This window comes from Genypterus blacodes, unplaced genomic scaffold (assembly GCF_046128005.1).
Source record: "Genypterus blacodes isolate CSIRO-AG114 ecotype Tasmania unplaced genomic scaffold, CSIRO-AGI_Gbla_v1 ptg000003l_1, whole genome shotgun sequence".
NCBI lineage: Eukaryota > Metazoa > Chordata > Actinopteri > Ophidiiformes > Ophidiidae > Genypterus > Genypterus blacodes.
In genome coordinates this window covers 9572012-9595349 of record NW_027466817.1, presented here as the reverse complement: position 1 = coordinate 9595349, position 23338 = coordinate 9572012, and the positions used below count along the sequence as shown (strand labels likewise).

General features: G+C 47.9%; 3 protein-coding genes and 1 non-coding gene across 4 annotated transcripts in view; all 4 read left to right on the top strand.

The window, feature by feature from the left end:
• The window catches only part of ppp1r37 (protein phosphatase 1, regulatory subunit 37), a 30466-nt gene extending 23714 nt beyond the window's left edge, over positions 1-6752 (top strand). Inside the window, exons 8-13 of the mRNA XM_076141264.1 lie at positions 498-610; positions 1974-2115; positions 2214-2380; positions 2542-4069; positions 4146-4223; positions 4760-6752. Of these exons, the coding sequence (XP_075997379.1) occupies positions 498-610; positions 1974-2115; positions 2214-2380; positions 2542-4069; positions 4146-4222 (2027 nt within the window). The 3' untranslated portion in view covers position 4223; positions 4760-6752. The remainder of the gene's footprint in view (positions 1-497; positions 611-1973; positions 2116-2213; positions 2381-2541; positions 4070-4145; positions 4224-4759) is intronic.
• A 5884-nt stretch (positions 6753-12636) lies between these two features.
• On the top strand, positions 12637-16762 carry LOC142992524 (proton-coupled zinc antiporter SLC30A1-like). The gene is made up of 6 exons (XM_076142993.1): positions 12637-13224; positions 13375-13668; positions 13838-14040; positions 14427-14605; positions 14745-15090; positions 16706-16762. The coding sequence occupies exons 1-6, from the start codon at positions 12660-12662 to the stop codon at positions 16760-16762; spliced, it is 1644 nt and encodes a 547-aa protein (XP_075999108.1). The 5' UTR covers positions 12637-12659.
• A 2836-nt stretch (positions 16763-19598) lies between these two features.
• Positions 19599-22159, top strand: LOC142992503 (proton-coupled zinc antiporter SLC30A1). The gene is made up of 6 exons (XM_076142977.1): positions 19599-20186; positions 20337-20562; positions 20753-21002; positions 21385-21563; positions 21703-21846; positions 21970-22159. Exons 1-6 carry the CDS (start codon positions 19622-19624, stop codon positions 22148-22150), a joined length of 1545 nt encoding a protein of 514 aa, XP_075999092.1. The 5' UTR covers positions 19599-19621; the 3' UTR covers positions 22151-22159.
• A 749-nt stretch (positions 22160-22908) lies between these two features.
• On the top strand, positions 22909-22995 carry trnastop-uca (transfer RNA opal suppressor (anticodon UCA)). Its single transcript has one exon. It is a non-coding gene; the product is annotated as a tRNA-Sec (tRNA).
• The last annotated feature ends 343 nt before the right edge of the window (positions 22996-23338 follow it).

Here is a 23338-nt window from a genome sequence, read left to right as displayed (position 1 = left end):
CTATATAATAAGTTTAGGAAAAGGGATGGAATTTTTCAATTATGATTATAATCAGCAAAGTCGAGCATAAAGCGAAAGGGAAAATCAATGACGACACTCACACGTCCTGTGATTCTGCTCTCATCTCGTCTCCCACTTCCTCTTTCTTATGAACTTTATCGTGTTTGTCACACTCGAGCTCGTTGGTAGCACTCGCTCCCAGTTATCTGCTGAAAAATAGTAATCAGGGCTAAAGCAAAAGTTTAAGAAGGAGGACGTGGTGGATCTTTATAGAACTTACAAGCCCTCATAAGTACATGGAGTGCTAATGAAGCCACACTGAGCAGTAGAAACCCATGGAGAAATGAAGATCTAACCTACTGGACAAATTCTCTCCATGCGCCTTCTGCAGCAGCGGGACAGAAGCTTTATGTTTCAGTTTCATACATCTAATGTGTGTAAAAGGTTTGGGCCAATGTTTTTTTTTCTCACATTTTTTTGTTTGTTTGCCCGCTCAGGTTTAGCTTACGTGTGTGAGGGACTGAAGGAGCAGAGGAAAGGCCTCGTCACGTTAGTCCTGTGGAACAACCAGCTCACACACAACGGCATGGGCTACCTCGCTGCTGCACTGGTACACACACACACACACACTCTGCTGTTCTTACACCTCCTGGTTTTTGCATCTGTTGTGGTTTGGTAACTTGAGCTTTGCTTACTGACATGCTGTCACGGATATCGATCATTGCTTAGTTAGCAAAAGAACCTGAGAACGACGCATGATATAAGAATCTCATTTTTTTTATTAGTACACAACAGAAACATGTTTGTCCTGTGAGTTGTGACAAAGATCTTTCAGCTTCCTTAGTGTCTCCAAGTCATTCTGATGAAATACTTCATGGGAGAGAAAGTGTGTCTGAGTAAACAGGCCTGACCACATTGTGTGCTAATTAGTCACGTAGGCAAGCTGTAATGAAATGTGACATTCGGTGCCGACACGCACACAAACACACACACACAGGCACTGGCCTCTGCAAACGTGTCGCATCATTGACTTCAGTCCGACTTGGCTCGGTTTCACTCTGTCACACAACGGGTTCAGCTGGACGTATAGAGAGAGATGGATACGGAGAGAAAGAGGGAGAGAGAGAGAAACAGAAAGAGAGAGACGAGCCGACACTGTGTGTGTGCGTGTGTGTGTGTGTGTGTGTGTGTGTGTGTGTGTGTGTGTGTGTGTGTGAATGCTTACTTTATTAAGTCCTTGGCCACTTGGTGTGGAGCCTGGGGGAGGAGGAAAGAGTGTGTCATTTGTGCTTTGGTGACAGATTTGGTTCCACATCTTATATCTGATGAATCAATCAGCTCGTCCCTGCAGCTGTGCACAAACAGCCAAAGTGTTTCTCTGAGCACGGCCATGACACAGAAATGTGCAGCGAGCGAAAAGTGATTTCTCTTTCCAGCGTGTTGAAATATTTCGCCGCTCAAAATCCACAGCCTGCAGCAGGGAAAGCTGATAATTGGTATTTTTCCGTTTTTTCACGTCAAAGTAACCGCCCCAAACCAAAAAAAGGAAGAATTAAAGTGTGTGCCAGCATAAATCAGCTGGTTCTCGTTTTCACGCCAGACAGAAAACATTAACGCGGTGCTGAGTCATAGCAAACTTATAACTTATAGATAGACGCAGCAGCGTTTAGGACCTTTCTATTTCCATACGAAACGTCGGGAAACAAGCCAAGGCTCCAAAACTGTCCTATTTTAATCTTTTTCACACACAAAATGCCTGTAAACTGTTATTTTTATTGCTTAATCTTTATGAATCACCCAACTTCTTCCTCTCCAGTTTATTAGTGCAATAGATTCTGTTGCAGTTATAAGATAGATTGAAATAAATCTTGGTAAAACAATAGGTGGGATGAAGTCAACTTAAGCATGTGAGCGTTTCTGTGGCAGAACGTAAAGGGTTAAATGGCCTGTTTTTGTCCCATTTGCTCCCTCAGCCGTTCACCTTGAGCCTGGAGACACTGAACCTGGGACACAACTCTGTGGGGAACGAAGGAATCCACAAGCTGAAGGACGGACTGATCGGCAACCGCTCCGTGCTCCGGCTGGGCCTCGCTTCCACCAAGCTGTCCTGTGAAGGTGGGTCCTGCTTTCCCGTGAGCCTCCGCCGCCCCGTCCACCCAAACCACCCCCCTCTCCACTCACCCTGGCTTCTGTCTCCTTGTCTCACGCCTCAGGAGCCGTGGCCGTGGCCGAGTTCATCGCCGAGAGTCCCCGGCTGCTGCGTCTCGACCTACGAGAGAACGAGATCAAGACGGGCGGGCTGATGGCGCTGTCGCTCGCCCTCAAAGTCAACACGTCTCTCCTGCGGCTCGACCTCGACCGGGAGCCCAAGAAAGAGACGGTGAGACATGGCGACACAGGGTTAAGATTTGTTGGTTTATTGAAAGATGAAATCGCAGAAACAAGGAGCAGACTGAAGAAATCCCACCTTAGCAGTATTGATTTATTCAGTGGTGATGTTATTGTGGTCGGCTTGCATTGATTTGTCGTCCTGTGTCACAGGTGAAGAGCTTCATTGAGGCGCAGCGCGGCCTGCTGGCTGAGATCCAAAACGGCTGCAAGAGGAACTTCATTTTGGCCAAGGAGAAGGAGGAAACGGAGCAGCAGATGAGGCTGTCTGCATCCATGGCTGAAATCGCCACAGAGGACGGAACCCAGGAAGAAGAACCGGCGCCAGAGGGACAGGCGGAGTGCGAGGAGAAAGAGAGAGAGGAGGCCGAGGTCAAAGACGAAACAAAAGGAAAGGAGGAAGAGACGGATAGCCGGCCGGGAACGAACTCTGAGACAGCGGTGTCTCAGACAATTCAGGAGTCAGACTCGGACACTGACGATGAGGAGGAGGAGGTGGTGCTCTCTAAGGACCCTTCCACACCTGACCCCACCCCCTCTTCAAACCAGACTGAGCCCCAAACCCAGGCAGCAATTGCACAGCCCCCCATCAGTGCCTCACCCAAGTCCTCGTCCCCGCCTGCCTCGCCTGCCAGCGGAGGGACGAGTCTCATCACTGTCACTGAATCCCCCGTCCCACCCGGCAACCCTCCGTCTCCAGGACGCTGTATATCCGTGTCCAGCCCCGGCAGAGGTCATAAGATCTTCATGGTGACTCGGGTGGAGAGCCCCCCAGAACAACAGCAGCTACAGCTGCAGGTCCGAAAGGATTGGTTACGTACGGACGCGCCCGCGGCTCCCAGACAGGACCTGGCTAAGGAGATCACACCCACAACGCAGCAGACGCAAGAGGAGATCAAGAGCCCGGCAGAACCCGCACAAACACAAGAGACGAAAGAGGAAGTGAAGGAGAGTTCACCCGCTCTGCCAGAGGAGTGTAAAGAGACAGAGCAGAGTCCTGCAGCATTAAACAACAAAACACTGACCCACACGCTAGAAGCACCAAACCAAAACACAGAACCAAGTCCACCAACACAGAAAGTAACACTTCATGCTTTAGATCCAGAAGAGACGGATCCAAGTCTACGAGCACCTTCCCATGCCTCACCTGAGCAGGTCGTAGCATTTCAGCTCAAGGGGGAAGAAACGGAGAGCACTACAAGAGAGGAGGGAGAGGAGGGAGAGGAGGAGGGTCAGAGTCATGCCGACAATAGTTCTCTGGCAGTACAACCCCCCCAGATGGACACGAGTCATGCACAGCTACAGAATGAGCTGGCGTCTCCATCAGACAAGTCACCATCTCAGTCGCCCAACCAAGCGGAGGAGACGGAAGCAGTACTTGCACAACAAGGCCAGCAGGAGGCGCCGGCTAGCCCGCCAGAAAACGCAAAGCCCGCGGCAGGTGAAACGGAGGAAGAGCAGGAAGCAGAACCCTCGGAGAGACCGCCCTCCCCGCCCCAGGCCGAGGATTCGCCCGACGACAGCTCTGCGGACGATGAGGAGTTTTTCGACGACCCTCTCATCGGCGTGGAGGCGGACGAGGTCATGGGCTCGACTCTCCCCAACGGCCTCAAACCCGAGTTCTCCCTCCACCTTCTGGACGGCGAGAGCCCCAAACCGGGCAGCTGTGTGATGGAGCACGGTGAGTTCAAGGTCACAGTGTGTCGCTGTGGCGCCATTGCCCGTTTGTAACTGCGTGCACTGTGTCGTTTGTGCAGTGAGCGTCAGCTGCGGACAAGACCTGGAAGAGCTGCTGCTGGAGGCCAGTCTGGAGACGGGCAGAGAGGCTTCCTGAGGTAAACACGTCTGTACCTACAATTTCAAGATGTCGGTTCTAGTTAGCGGATTTGGAATTTTAGATAAATATTGCGTCACAGTTCTCTGAACTTTGTGCACCGTCTTAAACGTACACCTGTCGGGCTCTGTCCAAGCAGCCATTAAACAGCCGGCCTAAACCCGTTTACATTCCTAACAGTGTCTTGCGATCTGGAAACATCTGACCTGCAGCCTGCTTATCACAGCCAGCAGTGAGGAAAAGCATTTCCTGTTTACTCTTAACGGCGACTTGGACGCCACATTACTGTGAAACATTACTGAACAAATGCAGAGCGAGAAATGGATTCGTTAAGGATTGAAGTCTTTGCTGGTTTGTCTGAACAACTAACCACCAAAACTGTTGATAACCAATAATAACACCGCAGTGACAGCGGTTCTAGATGTAGACTCACACACACGCACACACATTACTCACAAAGTACTCAAACAGTACTCACCACCTATGGATGATTTCTGTTCAGACTGGTTCTAACTGGTGTCCTCTCCTCCTCCACAGAGTCCCAGAGGACTCGGCGCTCAGTCCGTCTGGCTCGATCTTGACACGTGACCGGTTGACCTGCAATGCTTTTGTTTCTTTGAATTCACCGACGACAACTTTCCCCATCAAAGGAGCGAAGATCCTGGTGAAAGACACAGGGAGAGAAAAAAAACCAACCCCAAACAAACCCCGAAGACGAGACGGACGAAGAGGACTGCTCAGGCTGGACGGATAAGGAATTTCTCTACATCAACCACTGAAACACACACACACACACACACACACGTACATCTAGGGAGAGAGAGAGAATGCGATCGCCCTGTCATCACTACATTTAGTTCATCTGCAGACTTGACACACCCGTGAGCGAGCGAGGAGGAGGAGCCATCACACTAACCAAAGACAGGACACAGACCTTGGCCACGCCTCCGCTCGCTCCACGCTCACGTCGGTGCAGATTAACACACTCTCATAGGCAATCAAAGCTCTTTCTCAGGCAACCTGTGAGAAAGGCTGGCTCAAAGGCACACGGTCAGACCCTGCGGAGTTGCACCTGCCGACCTGTTGAATCTGCAGGACTCCCAGCTCGGGTCGCCGACAGGTTGTTGTTGGGTTTTTGGGGTTTTTTTGTATCCAAGGAAGCCGATGTTTGTGTTTTTCGTTTGTGTCTCCCCTCCTCCCCCCTTTCCTCCCCCACCCAGGTGACACTATGTAAGGGACCGCTGCCAAAGTGACTCCCCCCCCCCCCCCCTTTGTTGTCCTCCGTTCGCTACAGCCCCCTCAGGAATCGGCTTCCCCTTCCGGTTTAGTGGGACACGTTGCGGCGTCCTCTGTCCCGCCTCACTGCTGTCTCTGTCTCTGCTGTAACGAGAAGCAAAACACGAGCTTTCGGTTTTTGCGCCGAGACTCGTTAAAAGATGGCGATTCGCTCCCCCTCCTCCCTCCCAAAAAAAAAACCGCCATCTTTGAACGTCGGAAAGCGCGAGTTCCGGTTCGGCCTGAGCTCTTCCGGCGATTCTACTTCTCCGCTCTCTGTGTTTTCCTTCGGCCCCCCTCCGCAGCTTCACACGCGCTCGCACGTGACTTTGTCTCGGTTGAAAGCAGTCGCGGCCCGGTCTCTCCCGTCTTTCCGTCAAGTTTGCGCCGCCTCAACGCTCCGACCCACGATCGACGTTGCCTTCGACTCCTTCGCTTCAGATTCGGTCTCATTTTTTGTTTTTGCTGCTTTTGAGAAATCACTTGTTTTGTATTTATTTTAATAGTTACAACGAGCATCTTCTGATTTATTTTCCCCCTTTTTGTTTTATTTTTTCTTTCCATTGGTGGTGGGGGGGGTTAATTTTAATGATTTGCCCTCCTTTTTTGATGTATATTTCAGATTAAAACTAGAGCAAATATTTAGTAGAGTTTTTTTTGTTTTGTTTTTGGGGATCTGGAAATGTAATAAATGTTGGGCGGACGGGTAAATAAACGATTGAATGATTGACGACGGTGGGTTGAGGATGATGTGGGCGGGGCTACAGTGATGAAAGCAAACACTTTGGACGTGTAGTTCAGGGAGGGCAGCACACAGCCACGCCATGTCTCACACCAAACCTGCTCTTACTCGGAAAACACTGCTGTACTCTGTCAGAGGCGACCACAAGGGGGCGCTGGTGGTGTAGGAAGCGTATCACTGCCCAGCAGCTTTCCACACATCAACCACCCAGATGAAATGAAACAACGCCCACCTCGTGTGTGTGTGCGTGCACGCTTGTGTGCGAGTGTGTTGAAAGTGCTGGTTTATGTTTCCTCCTGCTGGGTCGCCTCCATACACACACACACACACACACACACGCACACACACACACTGTACTCCGCTCACACCAACACGGCCGTGCTGCCCCCCGTGTTTGTAACGCTTTAATTTTTAGAGATTTTTAATAATTTGTTAACTTAATTCAAAATGTGCTGGTAATCACAGATATGTATGGCAAAAAAATCTGTTCCTCAAATAAATGCATGTAACGACTCGTGACTGAATGTTTCACTCCAATCACACGTTTACATTTACATCTCACACAATCACACACTCTAGATGAAGTGAAGTTAAATCAGTGCCCAAAAGGAAAAAGAGTGACAGGCATAAAGCTTTCTTTCTTAGTAACCCTTCATGTGGAGGCGGGTGAGGGTGGGTGAGGGGGTTCAGGTGTCCGGGGGTGCAGGGAGGAGCACCTCGCCCTGTGTATTACTGTAAAGCTCCTCTGAAGGAATTCCAAAGTGCAGTAATCCACCGTCGCCCTGCTGGGTAGCAAGTGTGAGAAAGAGATTCAAATGTGATTTTTAGCCACCGGACGAGACAAACGACCCAAATACAACAAGGAGCTGCTTCTATGCTGCTGTTACCTTTATATCCAGAATGCATTCCCAGGATAGTAACCGTGACAACCATCGTGTTCTCAACATCTTTTTACTGTTCTCCATTGTTTCCCCTTTTCTTTGCTCTTGTGTTCCTTCCTTTCTGGCCTCCCAGCTTCTCAGGAGGCTTCATTTGGTGTCACCTTTTTTCTAGTTTAGGTTATGCAGCCTGAACTTTACAACTTTTCGGCTATAATCCTACAGAATCCCAGGAAAACGCATTTCAGTGTCAGGTAACGTAAAAACAACCCAATCGGTGACGGGTTCAGAACGCAATGATGGATGTGATTGGCTGTTCTAAGTTGAGATCAGGCGCTCTGATTGGACCGTCTGAATCTAATCGCTGGACAATTTTACCGTAGCTGTTGACTTGGCGCATTCTGACATCAGCCACTCGGTAACGGCCCTCGTTTGACCAATCACAATCGAGAACACAGGCACGAGGCGTATCAATACTAATTCGTATGACTGTCTTGCATATTTGTATTCATGTCGTGCTTGTCATGAAAGCGTGAGAACATGGAAGTGTGTCGTCCAAGCATGCATCGGGGCGCCACCCTGACTGACCAGTAGGAGTCGCGGGCGGTGCAATACATACGCCATCCATCTGTTCATCCATCCAATCGCTGGCGTCCACGCTCAGTTTCTGTTCTTTCTGTCGTCTGGATGTTTCATTGGGTTTCTTGTCAAAATGGATTGAAATAAAAGGTTTGTCATGTCTGCCCTCTGCTTTGTCTCTTTGCTGCATCCAAGTGCATTAATGTCATGTTTGCACAACAATGACACCACAGTGAAGTCACTGTTTTGTTTGTCAGGTCTAGTCACACGTTAGAACATTTTGACCTCAGGCTTAAAATTGGAATATATTTGTATCTAAAGTGTTTGATCAGTATGTCCTGGAAATACAAGACATCCGATGTCTTAAAGGAGCTGGAGCTGTTGAGGCTTCACAGAGGATAAAGTGGTTGTTAAATGCATGCAACGGTGATGCCCACGCTTCCCAAAGAGAGACAGTTCGATCCCCCAGCGACACCTGAGGAGCTTCAACGGCGGGACTGTGATGAGTCGGCAGTTCAGTCTGTCATGAGGTTCACTCAAGTTTTATTTTAATGTTGTTTGACAATTTGCAGCAGGGCACAGACGGTTATGAGCCGACAAACTTCCCTTCCCGTCTCAGAACGCAGAGTTACTGTGTCGTTTGAGTTTTTTATAGTTGAATGTCCCTGCGCCTCCTCTGCAGCTGTTAACATACCACCGGGCGGTGGGATGAGGCGGGACGGGCCGCGTCTCCCTGCGTCTCCCTGCCTCAGGAATGTGCTGTGGGGGAGAGAAGGAGGGAGACGAGAACACTTCTGTAACTCAAACTTTGAGCCAAAGAAACGAAGAATTGAAGGTCCAATGAATGGTTTAGAGAATAAAGCCAGTAGAATCTGCTCCAATGAACATTCAGTTAGTTTCATAGATAGATCTTCTTTAAAAACATCAAAAGAATGTCAAATACTAGTGTACCTTAGCGTAACTTGACATTATGGAATACATGGACCCCAAGTCTATATTGGGATTTTTACCAAATTAATAGTATTTGGCCGCCAGCGGTGCAATACGTACGCCATCCATCTGTTCATCCATCCAATCGCTGGCGTCCACGCTCAGTTTCTGTTCTTTCTGTCGTCTGGATGTTTCATTGGGTTTCTTGTCAAAATGGATTGAAATGAAAGGTTTGTCATGTCTGCCCTCTGCTTTGTCTCCTTGCTGAATCTGTAACGGGTGTGTGAAGTGCAGGAATGTCATGTTTGCACCATAATGACGCCACAGTTAAGTCACATTTATTGGTATAGTCCAATTTCACACACAATGTCTCAAAGAGATCTACAGGCCCACAACAACAGACGGCTCCTGGCCCAGAGAAACAACTCCCAAAGTCCTTCATGTGTGAGGAATAGGGAACATGACCAGATGTACAATAGGAACAGCAGATGGGAAAAACTATACTAAAATATAGCAACAGAAGACAGATCACGAGAAGAAGAGATAGAGATTGTTTTGTTTGTCAGGTCTAGTCACACGTTAGAACATCTTGACCTCAGGCTGAAAGTGGGATGTTTACATCTTTAGTGTTTGATCAGTTTGTCCTGGGATATAAGTGGAAATACAAGAAAACTAACGTCTTAAAGAAGCTGGAGCTGTTGAGGCTTCACAGAGTATAAAGTGGTTGTTAAATGCATGCAACGGTGATGCCCACGCTTCCCAAAGAGAGAAGGTTCCACACACACACACACACTGTACTCCGCTCACACCAACACGGCCGTGCTGCCCCCCGTGTTTGTAACGCTTTAATTTTTAGAGATTTTTAATAATTAACTTAATTCAAAATGTGCTGGTAATCACAGATATGTATGGCAAAAAAATCTGTTCCTCAAATAAATGCATGTAACGACTCGTGACTGAATGTTTCACTCCAATCACACGTTTACATTTACATCTCACACAATCACACACTCTAGATGAAGTGAAGTTAAATCAGTGCCCAAAAGGAAAAAGAGAGTGACAGGCATAAAGCTTTCTTTCTTAGTAACCCTTCATGTGGAGGCGGGTGAGGGTGGGTGAGGGGGTTCAGGTGTCCGGGGGTGCAGGGAGGAGCACCTCGCCCTGTGTATTACTGTAAAGCTCCTCTGAAGGAATTCCAAAGTGCACTAATCCACCGCCGCCCTGCTGGGTAGCAAGTGTGAGAAAGAGATTCAAATGTGATTTTTAGCCACCGGACGAGACAAACGACCCAAATACAACAAGGAGCTGCTTCTATGCTGCTGTTACCTTTATATCCAGAATGCATTCCCAGGATAGTAACCGTGACAACCATCGTGTTCTCAACATCTTTTTACTGTTCTCCATTGTTTCCCCTTTTCTTTGCTCTTGTGTTCCTTCCTTTCTGGCCTTCCAGCTTCTCAGGAGGCTTCATTTGGTGTCACCTTTTTTCTAGTTTAGGTTATGCAGCCTGAACTTTACAACTTTTCGGCTATAATCCTACAGAATCACAGAAAAACGCATTTCAGTGTCAGGTAACGTAAAAACAACCCAATCGGTGACGGGTTCAGAACGCAATGATGGATGTGATTGGCTGTTCTAAGTTGAGATCAGGCGCTCTGATTGGACCGTCTGAATCTAATCGCTGGACAATTTTACCGTAGCTGTTGACTTGGCGCATTCTGACATCAGCCACTTGGTAACGGCCCTCGTTTGACCAATCACAATCGAGAACACAGGCACGAGGCGTATCAATACTAATTTGTATGACTGTCTTGCATATTTGTATTCATGTCGTGCTTGTCATGAAAGCGTGAGAACATGGAAGTGTGTCGTCCAAGCATGCACCGGGGCGCCACCCTGACTGACCAGTAGGAGTCGCGGGCGGTGCAATACATACGCCATCCATCTGTTCATCCATCCAATCGCTGGCGTCCACGCTCAGTTTCTGTTCTTTCTGTCGTCTGGATGTTTCATTGGGTTTCTTGTCAAAATGGATTGAAATCAAAGGTTTGTCATGTCTGCCCTCTGCTTTGTCTCTTTGCTGCATCCAAGTGCATTAATGTCATGTTTGCACAACAATGACACCACAGTGAAGTCACTGTTTTGTTTGTCAGGTCTAGTCACAAGTTAGAACATTTTGACCTCAGGCTTAAAATTGGAATATATTTGTATCTAAAGTGTTTGATCAGTATTTCCTGGAAATGCAAGACATCCGATGTCTTAAAGGAGCTGGAGCTGTTGAGCCTTCACAGAGGATAAAGTGGTTGTTAAATGCATGCAACGGTGATGCCCACGCTTCCCAAAGAGAGACGGTTCGATCCCCCAGCGACACCTGAGGAGCTTCAACGGCGGGACTGTGATGAGTCGGCAGGTCAGTCTGTCATGAGGTTCACTCAAGTTTTATTTTAATGTTGTTTGACAATTTGCAGCAGGGCACAGACGGTTATGAGCCGACAAACTTCCCTTCCCGTCTCAGAACACAGAGTTACTGTGTCGTTTGAGTTTTTTATAGTTGAATGTCCCTGCGCCTCCTCTGCAGCTGTTAACATACCACCGGGCGGTGGGATGAGGCGGGACGGGCCGCGTCTCCCTGCGTCTCCCTGCCTCAGGAATGTGCTGTGGGGGAGAGAAGGAGGGAGACGTTTGTGTGTGTGTGTGTGTGTGTGTGTGTGTGTGTGTGTGTGTGTGTGTGTGTGTGTGTGTGTGTGTGTGTGTGTGTGTGTGTGTGTGCGCGTGCCTATAGTGCCAGACAAAACTTGAACATATGGTGCAACCCAAAGGACCAAAGGGACAAACTACTCATAGTCAAGAATCAACCTGAGCGTTCATCAGTCTGTAAAGTTCCTCATGGTATGTACTGTGTTTGTATGTGTGTGTGTGTGCCCTGATGCTTTGTGATCTGGTTACATAACGCTGACAACACAATAGAGATTTAATTGGTGCAAATTAGCTTCACTTGATCTGCTCAGAAAGGCTGTGAAGGCCGGGTGGGCTACACACACACACACCAAACTCTGAATGTGTTCGGAATGCAAACAGAGATGCATGAGGATACATACAACCCACCCCTCCCCACACACACACCACCACCAACTCCCCCCACTCACACTCACATGACTGTGATTAGAGAGAGAGAGAGAGAGAGGGAGAGAGAGAGAGAGAGAGAGGGAGAGAGAGGGGGGGAGAGAGAGAGAGAGAGGGAGAAAGAGGGGGGGGGAGTGGTCTCTCTCTTTGGGCTCCATATACGATCAGATCCTGTCCTGCCTCTGATCACTGCCCAGCTCGTCCGCGTCTCTCCGAGGTAACGACCACACACCGGACACACACACACACACACACACACACACACACAAACACACACACACACACACACCGAACACACACACACACACACACAATCCAGATATAAGACGTCCAGTATTTATGTTGATTAGACTATGAAACACGAATGGGAGTTAAAAGAAAAACTAGTAAGAATCAAATACAAGCACACACACACTGTCTTGTGTGTTACAGTGTGTGTTCATACATGTGGAGCTTCCTACTCCAGTAACATACACAGTGATGAAAACACACACTGACCCTGATCAGCTGTAATAAGGAATATATAAACAACTGTTAACCTGCTGCATCACAATGTACTCAGGTACAGCAAACACGTATATAACATAATGTATTCAGTAAAACAGTGTGTTGTGTAAAATGAAGTGTGTGGGAGCGTTCAGTATAGTTTCAGCCCAATATTGATCATATTGATATCAATTGTTATTGGTGTGATATTGATGTACAGAGCAGGATGACCTCTGACCTCTCCACAGTTCAAACATTTGGATTCAACCAGACTTTTATTTGGTAACCAGGTGTGTGTGTGTGTGTGTGTGTGTGTGTGTGTGTGTGTGTTTTTTGACTTTTTTGCACCAATAAACTGTATTTGATGTGTGGATGAGTGGATTCTCCCTTTAACTCCTTCACGTCTGCGTTCTCAGCTGCAGGTATGAGTGTGTGGCACAGGTGCATGCTGGGAGTGACCCTGCTGCTGCTGCTGTGCCAGGTCATCATCGGGCAACTATGCAAGTCCCTCATCACCATGATGGACGGCTTCCACACGCTCTTCATCCTCATGCAAATGGCTTGTCCCGCGGCCAAGCCTCAGCTCTCCTCCTCCTCGCCTTCATCTGAACCTCCAGACACTTCCTCCTCTTCCTCAGCGCCTCCTTCGTCTCCCCCAGTAAACCTCAAACCTCCCGCGATAATCCCTGCTCCTCTTCCTCCTCCTCCTCTTCCTCCTTCGCCCCTCCTGTGTGGTCTGGTTTACAGTGAGGTGAGGATCCAGGCCCTGTGGGCTCTGGTCTCCGCCCTCCTCCTGGCCGCTCTGTGTATTTCTTACTCTTTGGAGATCCTCAAAGCCACCAACCACCCGCACCTAACGAAGCGCCCACTGCTGGTCGTGGCGGTGGGTGCGTTCAGTCTGCTCCTCAAGCTGCTGATCTTCGGGCTCAGTTGGGGCCTGCTGCCGTGCGGAGACGCGGCCTCATCTCGCCGTCACGTGAACGGCCAAGGTGAAGGTTTGTTCCCGCATGGCGTTCAGGCGCTGATGTTAACCTGACTTGATCTTTTTACTTTGAAGGAGCTGCTCACTGTATGTTCAGCTGTAACATCAAAGTGTGTGTGTGTGAGTGTGTTTTCATTCCTCTGTTTGACTCCTGCAGTCTCAGAGGGACCCCGAGCTGATCAGGGGTGTGAGCTGGGTGACGTTAACAAAGTCCAGTCCGCTGTGGACCACTTGCACCACAATCGGACGCTCATCCTCTGTAACCCGGGAGCCTCCAGTGTCCCTGACGCCCTCGACCCACAGCCAGAGGAGGAGACGGCAGCACCTCGGGATGCATGTTCCTCAGCGTGTGTGTGGTGTGTGGACGGGCTCGGCTCAGACAGGTGTGACTGTAAAGTGTCAGGAGGCTTCAGCGAGCAGGTGGAGGCTCATTCACATGGAACCAGCGCAGGTAAGACGTCACCTAGAAGCTCCCTGACACAACATATGTCAACAGGAAGTACTTCTCAATGTAAATCTTTACAGGCCAATCTTGTGGTCCCAGCTGATGATAGTAAAACTGTGATGTGTTAGATTGTTTTGTTTTGCTGACGCTCATGTTTGTCCTTTTTCCCTCTCAGACAGACCAACCTGTCTCCCCTCGCTGCTGTCTGTCTCTCAGGCCTTTGTATCGTCTGTTCTGGCTCTGACCAAAAGCCTGCTGGTGGCACTGCTGAGCCCACAGTGTGAGCAGCCGTCTCAGACCTGCAGCTTCCTTCCTTATGTGGATGCTGTGTTGTGTCTGCTGGCTGTGGTGGTGCTGCTGTCCAAAGCTCTGCCTCAGGTCAGCAGAGGACACACACACACACACACACACACACACACACACATACACACACACACACACAAGAAGAAGAAGAAGAAAATGTTCTACTATACATATGTTACAATCTCGCATCAAAGATATTTCTACAGTAAAGAATTTCCCGTTCCTCATGTGGCGTTTACATCTTATGACTCAGGCCTCAGATTAACAACATTTGCATCTCAATATATTTTCAAAACTGCACATTATCCCTAAACATCCTCACGTACTGTAATGAAGTGTAAATGTATTACGTCACACCGCTGGCACAGAGTACATTTTACAAATAGTCAAATCTTCAAAGTACAAATGATGAAATTGTGTCATTAAAGTAGAAATCGGGTCTGTTGTCTAATGTCGTACAGGTGTACAGGTACGGGCTGCTGGTGATGCAGGCCACACCCCCTCAGCTGTGTGTGTGTGACATCCGACAGAGGATCAGCAGTGTTCCTGGAGTTCAGGCTGTGCACGAGCTGCACATCTGGCAGCTGGCAGACTCCATCACGGTGGCCTCTGTGCACGTACACTGCCTCCCTACACACTGGTAACCATGACAACACACATACAAATACAGCTAAACTGTAAGTGGTAGTAGTGTTTTAATAATGCAGCAGACAATGGAGGTGCACTGATACCAGAGTGTGTGTTTCATCCATGCAAAACTCATTTAGCCATCTGTCCAGGTTGCCAGATGTGATGTCAAAGGTCACCCAGGTGTTACAGAGAGCAGGCGTGATGTGCAGCACCGTGCAGCCTGAGTTTGCTCCGATCTCTGCGACCCCCAGCAGCGGCCGGGACATCCACAAAGAGACCCCAACCCTGCCTGAGACCCCCACCCTGCCTCAGACCTCTACCCTGCCTCAGACCCCCACCCTGCCTCAGACCTCCACCCTGCTCCCTGTGGACTGCAGCCTGGCCTGTGGAAAGGCCTGTGTGGATGATCTGTGCTGCGCTACCGCAGCAGAGGAGACCACGAAGCTGCTGGCGCCACCTGCTGGAGAAACGAGAATGATCATCGAGAACACTTCTGTAACTCAAACTTTGAGCCAAAGAAACGAAGAATTGAAGGTCCAATGAATGGTTTAGAGAATAAAGCCAGTAGAATCTGCTCCAATGAACATTCAGTTAGTTTCATAGATAGATCTTCTTTAAAAACATCAAAAGAATGTCAAATACTAGTGTACCTTAGCGTAACTTGACATTATGGAATACATGGACCCCAAGTCTATATTGGGATTTTTACCAAATTAATAGTATTTGGCCGCCAGCGGTGCAATACGTACGCCATCCATCTGTTCATCCATCCAATCACTGGCGTCCACGCTCAGTTTCTGTTCTTTCTGTCGTCTGGATGTTTCATTGGGTTTCTTGTCAAAATGGATTGAAATGAAAGGTTTGTCATGTCTGCCCTCTGCTTTGTCTCCTTGCTGAATCTGTAACGGGTGTGTGAAGTGCAGGAATGTCATGTTTGCACCATAATGACGCCACAGTTAAGTTACATTTATTGGTATAGTCCAATTTCACACACAATGTCTCAAAGAGATCTACAGGCCCACAACAACAGACGGCTCCTGGCCCAGAGAAACAACTCCCAAAGTCCTTCATGTGTGAGGAATAGGGAACATGACCAGATGTACAATAGGAACAGCATATGGGAAAAACTATACTAAAATATAGCAACAGAAGACAGATCACGAGAAGAAGAGATAGAGATTGTTTTGTTTGTCAGGTCTAGTCACACGTTAGAACATCTTGACCTCAGGCTGAAAGTGGGATGTTTACATCTTTAGTGTTTGATCAGTTTGTCCTGGGATATAAGTGGAAATACAAGAAAACTAACGTCTTAAAGAAGCTGGAGCTGTTGAGGCTTCACAGAGGATAAAGTGGTTGTTAAATGCATGCAACAGTGATGCCCACGCTTCCCAAAGAGAGACGGTTCCACACACACACACACACTGCACTCCGCTCACACCAACACGGCCGTGCTGCCCCCCGTGTTTGTAACGCTTTAATTTTTAGAGATTTTTAATAATTTGTTAACTTAATTCAAAATGTGCTGGTAATCACAGATATGTATGGCAAAAAAATCTGTTCCTCAAATAAATGCATGTAACGACTCGTGACTGAATGTTTCACTCCAATCACACGTTTACATTTACATCTCACACAATCACACACTCTAGATGAAGTGAAGTTAAATCAGTGCCCAAAAAGAAAAAGAGAGTGACAGGCATAAAGCTTTCTTTCTTAGTAACCCTTCATGTGGAGGCGGGTGAGGGTGGGTGAGGGGGTTCAGGTGTCCGGGGGTGCAGGGAGGAGCACCTCGCCCTGTGTATTACTGTAAAGCTCCTCTGAAGGAATTCCAAAGTGCAGTAATCCACCGCCGCCCTGCTGGGTAGCAAGTGTGAGAAAGAGATTCAAATGTGATTTTTAGCCACCGGACGAGGCAAACGACCCAAATATGCAGAACAAGGAGCTGCTTCTATGCTGCTGTTACCTTTATATCCAGAATGCATTCCCAGGATAGTAACCGTGACAACCATCGTGTTCTCAACATCTTTTTACTGTTTGATTTCAATTATTAATCTTTATTTCTCCTCCATTGTTTCCCCTTTTCTCTGCTCTTGTGTTCTTTCCTTTCCAGCCTTCCAGCTTCTCAGGAGGCTTCATTTGGTGTCCCTCCTCTGCAAAGTTGGAGTGAGGAAAATTTTGGGATACTTTTTTTCTAGTTTAGGTTATGCAGCCTGAACTTTACAACTTTTCGGATGGCGTCGGCTATAATCCTACAAAATCCCAGAAAAACGCATTTCAGTGTCACGAAACGTAAAAACAACCCAATCGGTGACGGGTTCAGAACGCAATGATGGATGTGATTGGCTGTTCTAAGTTGAGATCAGGCGCTCTGATTGGACCGTCTGAATCTAATCGCTGGACAATTTTACCGTAGCTGTTGACTTGGCGCATTCTGACATCAGCCACTTGGTAACGGCCCTCGTTTGACCAATCACAATCGAGAACACAGGCACGAGGCGTATCAATATTAATTTGTATGACTGTCTTGCATATTTGTATTCATGTCGTGCTTGTCATGAAAGCATGAGAACATGGAAGTGTGTCGTCCAAGCATGCACCGGGGCGCCACCCTGACTGACCAGTAGGAGTCGCGGGCGGTGCAATACATACGCCATCCATCTGTTCATCCATCCAATCGCTGGCGTCCACGCTCAGTTTCTGTTCTTTCTGTCGTCTGGATGTTTCATTGGGTTTCTTGTCAAAATTGATTGAAATGAAAGGTTTGTCATGTCTGCCCTCTGCTTTGTCTCCTTGCTGAATCTGTAACGGGTGTGTGAAGTGCAGGAATGTCATGTTTGCACCATAATGACGCCACAGTTAAGTCACATTTATTGGTATAGTCCAATTTCACACACAATGTCTCAAAGAGATCTACAGGCCCACAACAACAGACGGCTCCTGGCCCAGAGAAACAACTCCCAAAGTCCTTCATGTGTGAGGAATAGGGAACATGACCAGATGTACAATAGGAACAGCAGATGGGAAAAACTATACTAAAATATAGCAACAGAAGACAGATCACGAGAAGAAGAGATAGAGATTGTTTTGTTTGTCAGGTCTAGTCACACGTTAGAACATCTTGACCTCAGGCTGAAAGTGGGATGTTTACATCTTTAGTGTTTGATCAGTTTGTCCTGGGATATAAGTGGAAATACAAGAAAACTAACGTCTTAAAGAAGCTGGAGCTGTTGAGGCTTCACAGAGGATAAAGTGGTTGTTAAATGCATGCAACGGTGATGTCGACGCTTCCCAAAGAGAGACGGTTCGATCCCCTAGCGACATCTGAGGAGCTTCAACGGCGGGACTGTGATGAGTCGCCAGGTCAGTCTGTCATGAGGTTCACTCAAGTTTTATTTTAATGTTTGACAATTTGCAGCAGGGCACAGACGGTTATGAGCCGACAAACTTCCCTTCCCGTCTCAGAACACAGAGTTACTGGGTCGTTTGAGTATTTTATAGTTGAATGTCCCTGTGCCTCCTCTGCAGCTGTTATCAGAGCACCGGGCAGCGGGATGAGGCGGCGGGACGAGGCGGACGGGCCACGTCTCCCTGCGTCTCTCTGCCTCAGGAATGTGCTGTGCCGTGGGGAAGAGCAGGAGGGTTCAGGGTGTCAGCCTCAATCTGCTCTGTTGGTCCTCACTGCAGTGGACTGCATCAAACCAAACCAAACACATGACAGGGAGACGTTTGTGTGTGTGTGTGTGTGTGTGTGTGTGTGTGTGTGTGTGTGCGCGCGGGTGCAGGCGTGCCTGTAGGCGCCAGACAAAACTTGAAACATATGGTGCAACTCAAAGGACCAAAGGGACAAACTACTCATAGTCAAGAATCAACCTGAGCGTTCATCAGTCTGTAAAGTTCCTCATGGTATGTACTGTGTGTGTATGTGTGTGTGTGTGCCCTGATGCTTTGTGATCTGGTTACATAACGCTGACAACACAATGGAGATTTGATTGGTGCAAATTAGCTTCACTTGATCTGCTCAGAAAGGCTGTGAAGGCCGGGTGGGCTACACACACACACACCAAACTCTGAATGTGTTCGGAATGCAAACAGAGATGCATGAGGATACATACAACCCACCCCTCCCCACACACACACCACCACCAACTCCCCCCACTCACACTCACATGACTGTGATTAGAGAGAGGGAGAGAGAGGGGGGGAGAGAGAGAGAGAGAGGGAGAGAGAGGGGGGGGGGAGTGGTCTCTCTCTTTGGGCTCCATATACGATCAGATCCAGTCCTGCCTCTGATCACTGCCCAGCTCGTCCGCGTCTCTCCGAGGTAACGACCACACACCGGACACACACACACACACACACACACACACACACACACACACACACAAACACACACACACACACACACACGCAATCCAGATATACAGAAAGATAAGACGTCCAGTATTTATGTTGATTAGACTATGAAACACGAATGGGAGTTAAAAAAACTAGTAAGAATCAAATACAAGCACACACACACTGTCTTGTGTGGTACTGCGAGTGTTACAGTGTGTTTTCATACATGTGGAGCTTCCTACTCCAATAACATACACAGTGATGAAAACACACACTGACCCTGATCGGCTGTAATAAGGAATATATAAACAACTGTTAACCTGCTGCATCACAATGTACTCAGGTACAGCAAACACGTATATAACATAATGTATTCAGTAAAACAGTGTGTTGTGTAAAATGAAGTGTGTGGGAGCGTTCAGTATAGTTTCAGCCCAATATTGATCATATTGATATCAATTGTTATTGGTGTGATATTGATGTACAGAGCAGGATGACCTCTGACCTCTCCACAGTTCAAACATTTGGATTCAACCAGACTTTTATTTGGTAACCAGGTGTGTGTGTGTGTGTGTGTGTGTGTGTGTGTGTGTGTGTTTTTTGACTTTTTTGCACCAATAAACTGTATTTGATGTGTGGATGAGTGGATTCTCCCTTTAACTCCTTCACGTCTGCGTTCTCAGCTGCAGGTATGAGTGTGTGGCACAGGTGCATGCTGGGAGTGACCCTGCTGCTGCTGCTGTGCCAGGTCATCATCGGGCAACTATGCAAGTCCCTCATCACCATGATGGACGGCTTCCACACGCTCTTCATCCTCATGCAAATGGCTTGTCCCGCGGCCAAGCCTCAGCTCTCCTCCTCCTCGCCTTCATCTGAACCTCCAGACACTTCCTCCTCTTCCTCAGCGCCTCCTTCGTCTCCCCCAGTAAACCTCAAACCTCCCGCGATAATCCCTGCTCCTCTTCCTCCTCCTCCTCTTCCTCCTTCGCCCCTCCTGTGTGGTCTGGTTTACAGTGAGGTGAGGATCCAGGCCCTGTGGGCTCTGGTCTCCGCCCTCCTCCTGGCCGCTCTGTGTATTTCTTACTCTTTGGAGATCCTCAAAGCCACCAACCACCCGCACCTAACGAAGCGCCCACTGCTGGTCGTGGCGGTGGGTGCGTTCAGTCTGCTCCTCAAGCTGCTGATCTTCGGGCTCAGTTGGGGCCTGCTGCCGTGCGGAGACGCGGCCTCATCTCGCCGTCACGTGAACGGCCAAGGTGAAGGTTTGTTCCCGCATGGCGTTCAGGCGCTGATGTTAACCTGACTTGATCTTTTTACTTTGAAGGAGCTGCTCACTGTATGTTCAGCTGTAACATCAAAGTGTGTGTGTGTGAGTGTGTTTTCATTCCTCTGTTTGACTCCTGCAGTCTCAGAGGGACCCCGAGCTGATCAGGGGTGTGAGCTGGGTGACGTTAACAAAGTCCAGTCCGCTGTGGACCACTTGCACCACAATCGGACGCTCATCCTCTGTAACCCGGGAGCCTCCAGTGTCCCTGACGCCCTCGACCCACAGCCAGAGGAGGAGACGGCAGCACCTCGGGATGCATGTTCCTCAGCGTGTGTGTGGTGTGTGGACGGGCTCGGCTCAGACAGGTGTGACTGTAAAGTGTCAGGAGGCTTCAGCGAGCAGGTGGAGGCTCATTCACATGGAACCAGCGCAGGTAAGACGTCACCTAGAAGCTCCCTGACACAACATATGTCAACAGGAAGTACTTCTCAATGTAAATCTTTACAGGCCAATCTTGTGGTCCCAGCTGATGATAGTAAAACTGTGATGTGTTAGATTGTTTTGTTTTGCTGACGCTCATGTTTGTCCTTTTTCCCTCTCAGACAGACCAACCTGTCTCCCCTCGCTGCTGTCTGTCTCTCAGGCCTTTGTATCGTCTGTTCTGGCTCTGACCAAAAGCCTGCTGGTGGCACTGCTGAGCCCACAGTGTGAGCAGCCGTCTCAGACCTGCAGCTTCCTTCCTTATGTGGATGCTGTGTTGTGTCTGCTGGCTGTGGTGGTGCTGCTGTCCAAAGCTCTGCCTCAGGTCAGCAGAGGACACACACACACACACACACACACACACACATACACACACACACACACAAGAAGAAGAAGAAGAAAATGTTCTACTATACATATGTTACAATCTCGCATCAAAGATATTTCTACAGTAAAGAATTTCCCGTTCCTCATGTGGCGTTTACATCTTATGACTCAGGCCTCAGATTAACAACATTTGCATCTCAATATATTTTCAAAACTGCAAATTATCCCTAAACATCCTCACGTACTGTAATGAAGTGTAAATGTATTACGTCACACCGCTGGCACAGAGTACATTTTACAAATAGTCAAATCTTCAAAGTACAAATGATGAAATTGTGTCATTAAAGTAGAAGTCGGGTCTGTTGTCTAATGTCGTACAGGTGTACAGGTACGGGCTGCTGGTGATGCAGGCCACACCCCCTCAGCTGTGTGTGTGTGACATCAGACAGAGGATCAGCAGTGTTCCTGGAGTTCAGGCTGTGCACGAGCTGCACATCTGGCAGCTGGCAGACTCCATCACGGTGGCCTCTGTGCACGTACACTGCCTCCCTACACACCGGTAACCATGACAACACACATACAAATACAGCTATACTGTAAGTGGTAGTAGTGTTTTAATAATGCGGCAGACAATGGAGGTGCACTGATACCAGAGTGTGTGTTTCATCCATGCAAAACTCATTTAGCCATCTGTCCAGGTTTCCAGATGTGTTGTCAAAGGTCACCCAGGTGTTACAGAGAGCAGGCGTGATGTGCAGCACCGTGCAGCCTGAGTTTGCTCCGATCTCTGCGACCCCCAGCAGCGGCCGGGACATCCACAAAGAGACCCCAACCCTGCCTGAGACCCCCACCCTGCCTCAGACCTCTACCCTGCCTCAGACCCCCACCCTGCCTCAGACCTCCACCCTGTCTCAGACCCCCACCCTGCCTCAGACCTCCACCCTGCCTCAGACCTCCACCCTGCTCCCTGTGGACTGCAGCCTGGCCTGTGGAAAGGCCTGTGTGGATGATCTGTGCTGCGCTACCGCAGCAGAGGAGACCACGAAGCTGCTGGCGCCACCTGCTGGAGAAACGAGAATGATCATCGAGAACACTTCTGTTACTCAAAATTTGAGCCAAAGAAACGAAGAATTGAAGGTCCAATGAATGGTTTAGAGAATAAAGCCAGTAGAATCTGCTCCAATGAACATTCAGTTAGTTTCATTACATGACAGGATGTTACACCAAAATGTGTTGTTTTTACCATCATGCATATATGTGTGCTTGTGTGTAATCAATGAAATGAAATACGAATACTAATAAACATAGTGTATGTGCACTTTAGATAGATAGATAGATAGATAGATAGATAGATAGATAGATAGATAGATAGATAGATAGATAGATAGATAGATAGTTCTTCTTTAAAAACATCAAAAGAATGCCGAATACTAGTGTACCTTAGCGTAACTTTACTTTATGGAATACATGGACCCCAAGTCTATATTGGGATTTTTACCAAACTAATTGATTGTCAAAGGATCTCACAGGACATAATGGTTCTCTGAATAAATTCGTTTGTACATTATATCATTAAGACTTGAGTGATGAATGAACTCTGAGTCTCCCTGTCCTGGTAAACGCTTCACCTGTGATCATGTCTCCAAAACCACCTTTGCACTCCTGCACAGCCAATCAGAATGGGTCAGATTTGCATAAAGAAGCACGCGCCAGATTCTTTGCAGTCTTCGCCGTGATTATAACCCAAATACCTGCTCGACTAAATATGAATCCGGTTGCTGTTGAAAAAAACACAGAAAACACCGAATATAGCACCACACTGACAAGTTTCACGTCAACACCACGAAAGAAAATGAGTTCCGAGGCAGCTCAGTATATAACCATCGAAATCACATTATTCTGTTGCCCGGATGAGCCTCGGTGGTCCGGGGTGCAGGCTTCAAACCTGTAGCTGCTTAGCGGCAGAGTGGTTCAATTCCACCTTTCGGGCGAAGGAATAATAATATAAGAACAAAGACCTGTTTCCATTAGTCTCCTTGGTTTTTAAAGTAGAGCGAGGACATGAAATGCAAATGAAAACACAAAATGACGTCATTCCCCTTTAACAAATTTACAGTGACTAAGCACATTTTCAGGGTTTTTTATAAAACTTTAAAATATCCGACTACCTTCCGGTCTTATCTTCCTCTGTAATTCCACAATAAAACCGCAAAGCAGGATGTTTAATAATGATTACAATGAATTGATTTATAATAATGAATGAATGCAGCTCAGAGTATGTTTATATATTATTAAGAGCCAAGAAAGTGAAAGAGAAATTAGTTTCTTGTGTAT

Excerpts from the sequence above, each read along its gene's own strand:
- LOC142992524 (XM_076142993.1), top strand. The coding sequence starts at position 12,660 with ATGAGTGTGTGGCACAGGTGCATGCTGGGAGTGACCCTGCTGCTGCTG. Across the intron at positions 13,669-13,837 it reads TTCACATGGAACCAGCGCAG|ACAGACCAACCTGTCTCCCC; the intron begins GTAAGACGTCAC and ends TTTCCCTCTCAG. Across the intron at positions 14,041-14,426 it reads TGTCCAAAGCTCTGCCTCAG|GTGTACAGGTACGGGCTGCT; the intron begins GTCAGCAGAGGA and ends AATGTCGTACAG.
- LOC142992503 (XM_076142977.1), top strand. The coding sequence starts at position 19,622 with ATGAGTGTGTGGCACAGGTGCATGCTGGGAGTGACCCTGCTGCTGCTG. Across the intron at positions 21,003-21,384 it reads TGTCCAAAGCTCTGCCTCAG|GTGTACAGGTACGGGCTGCT; the intron begins GTCAGCAGAGGA and ends AATGTCGTACAG. Across the intron at positions 21,847-21,969 it reads GAGACCCCAACCCTGCCTGA|CCCTGTGGACTGCAGCCTGG; the intron begins GACCCCCACCCT and ends CTCCACCCTGCT.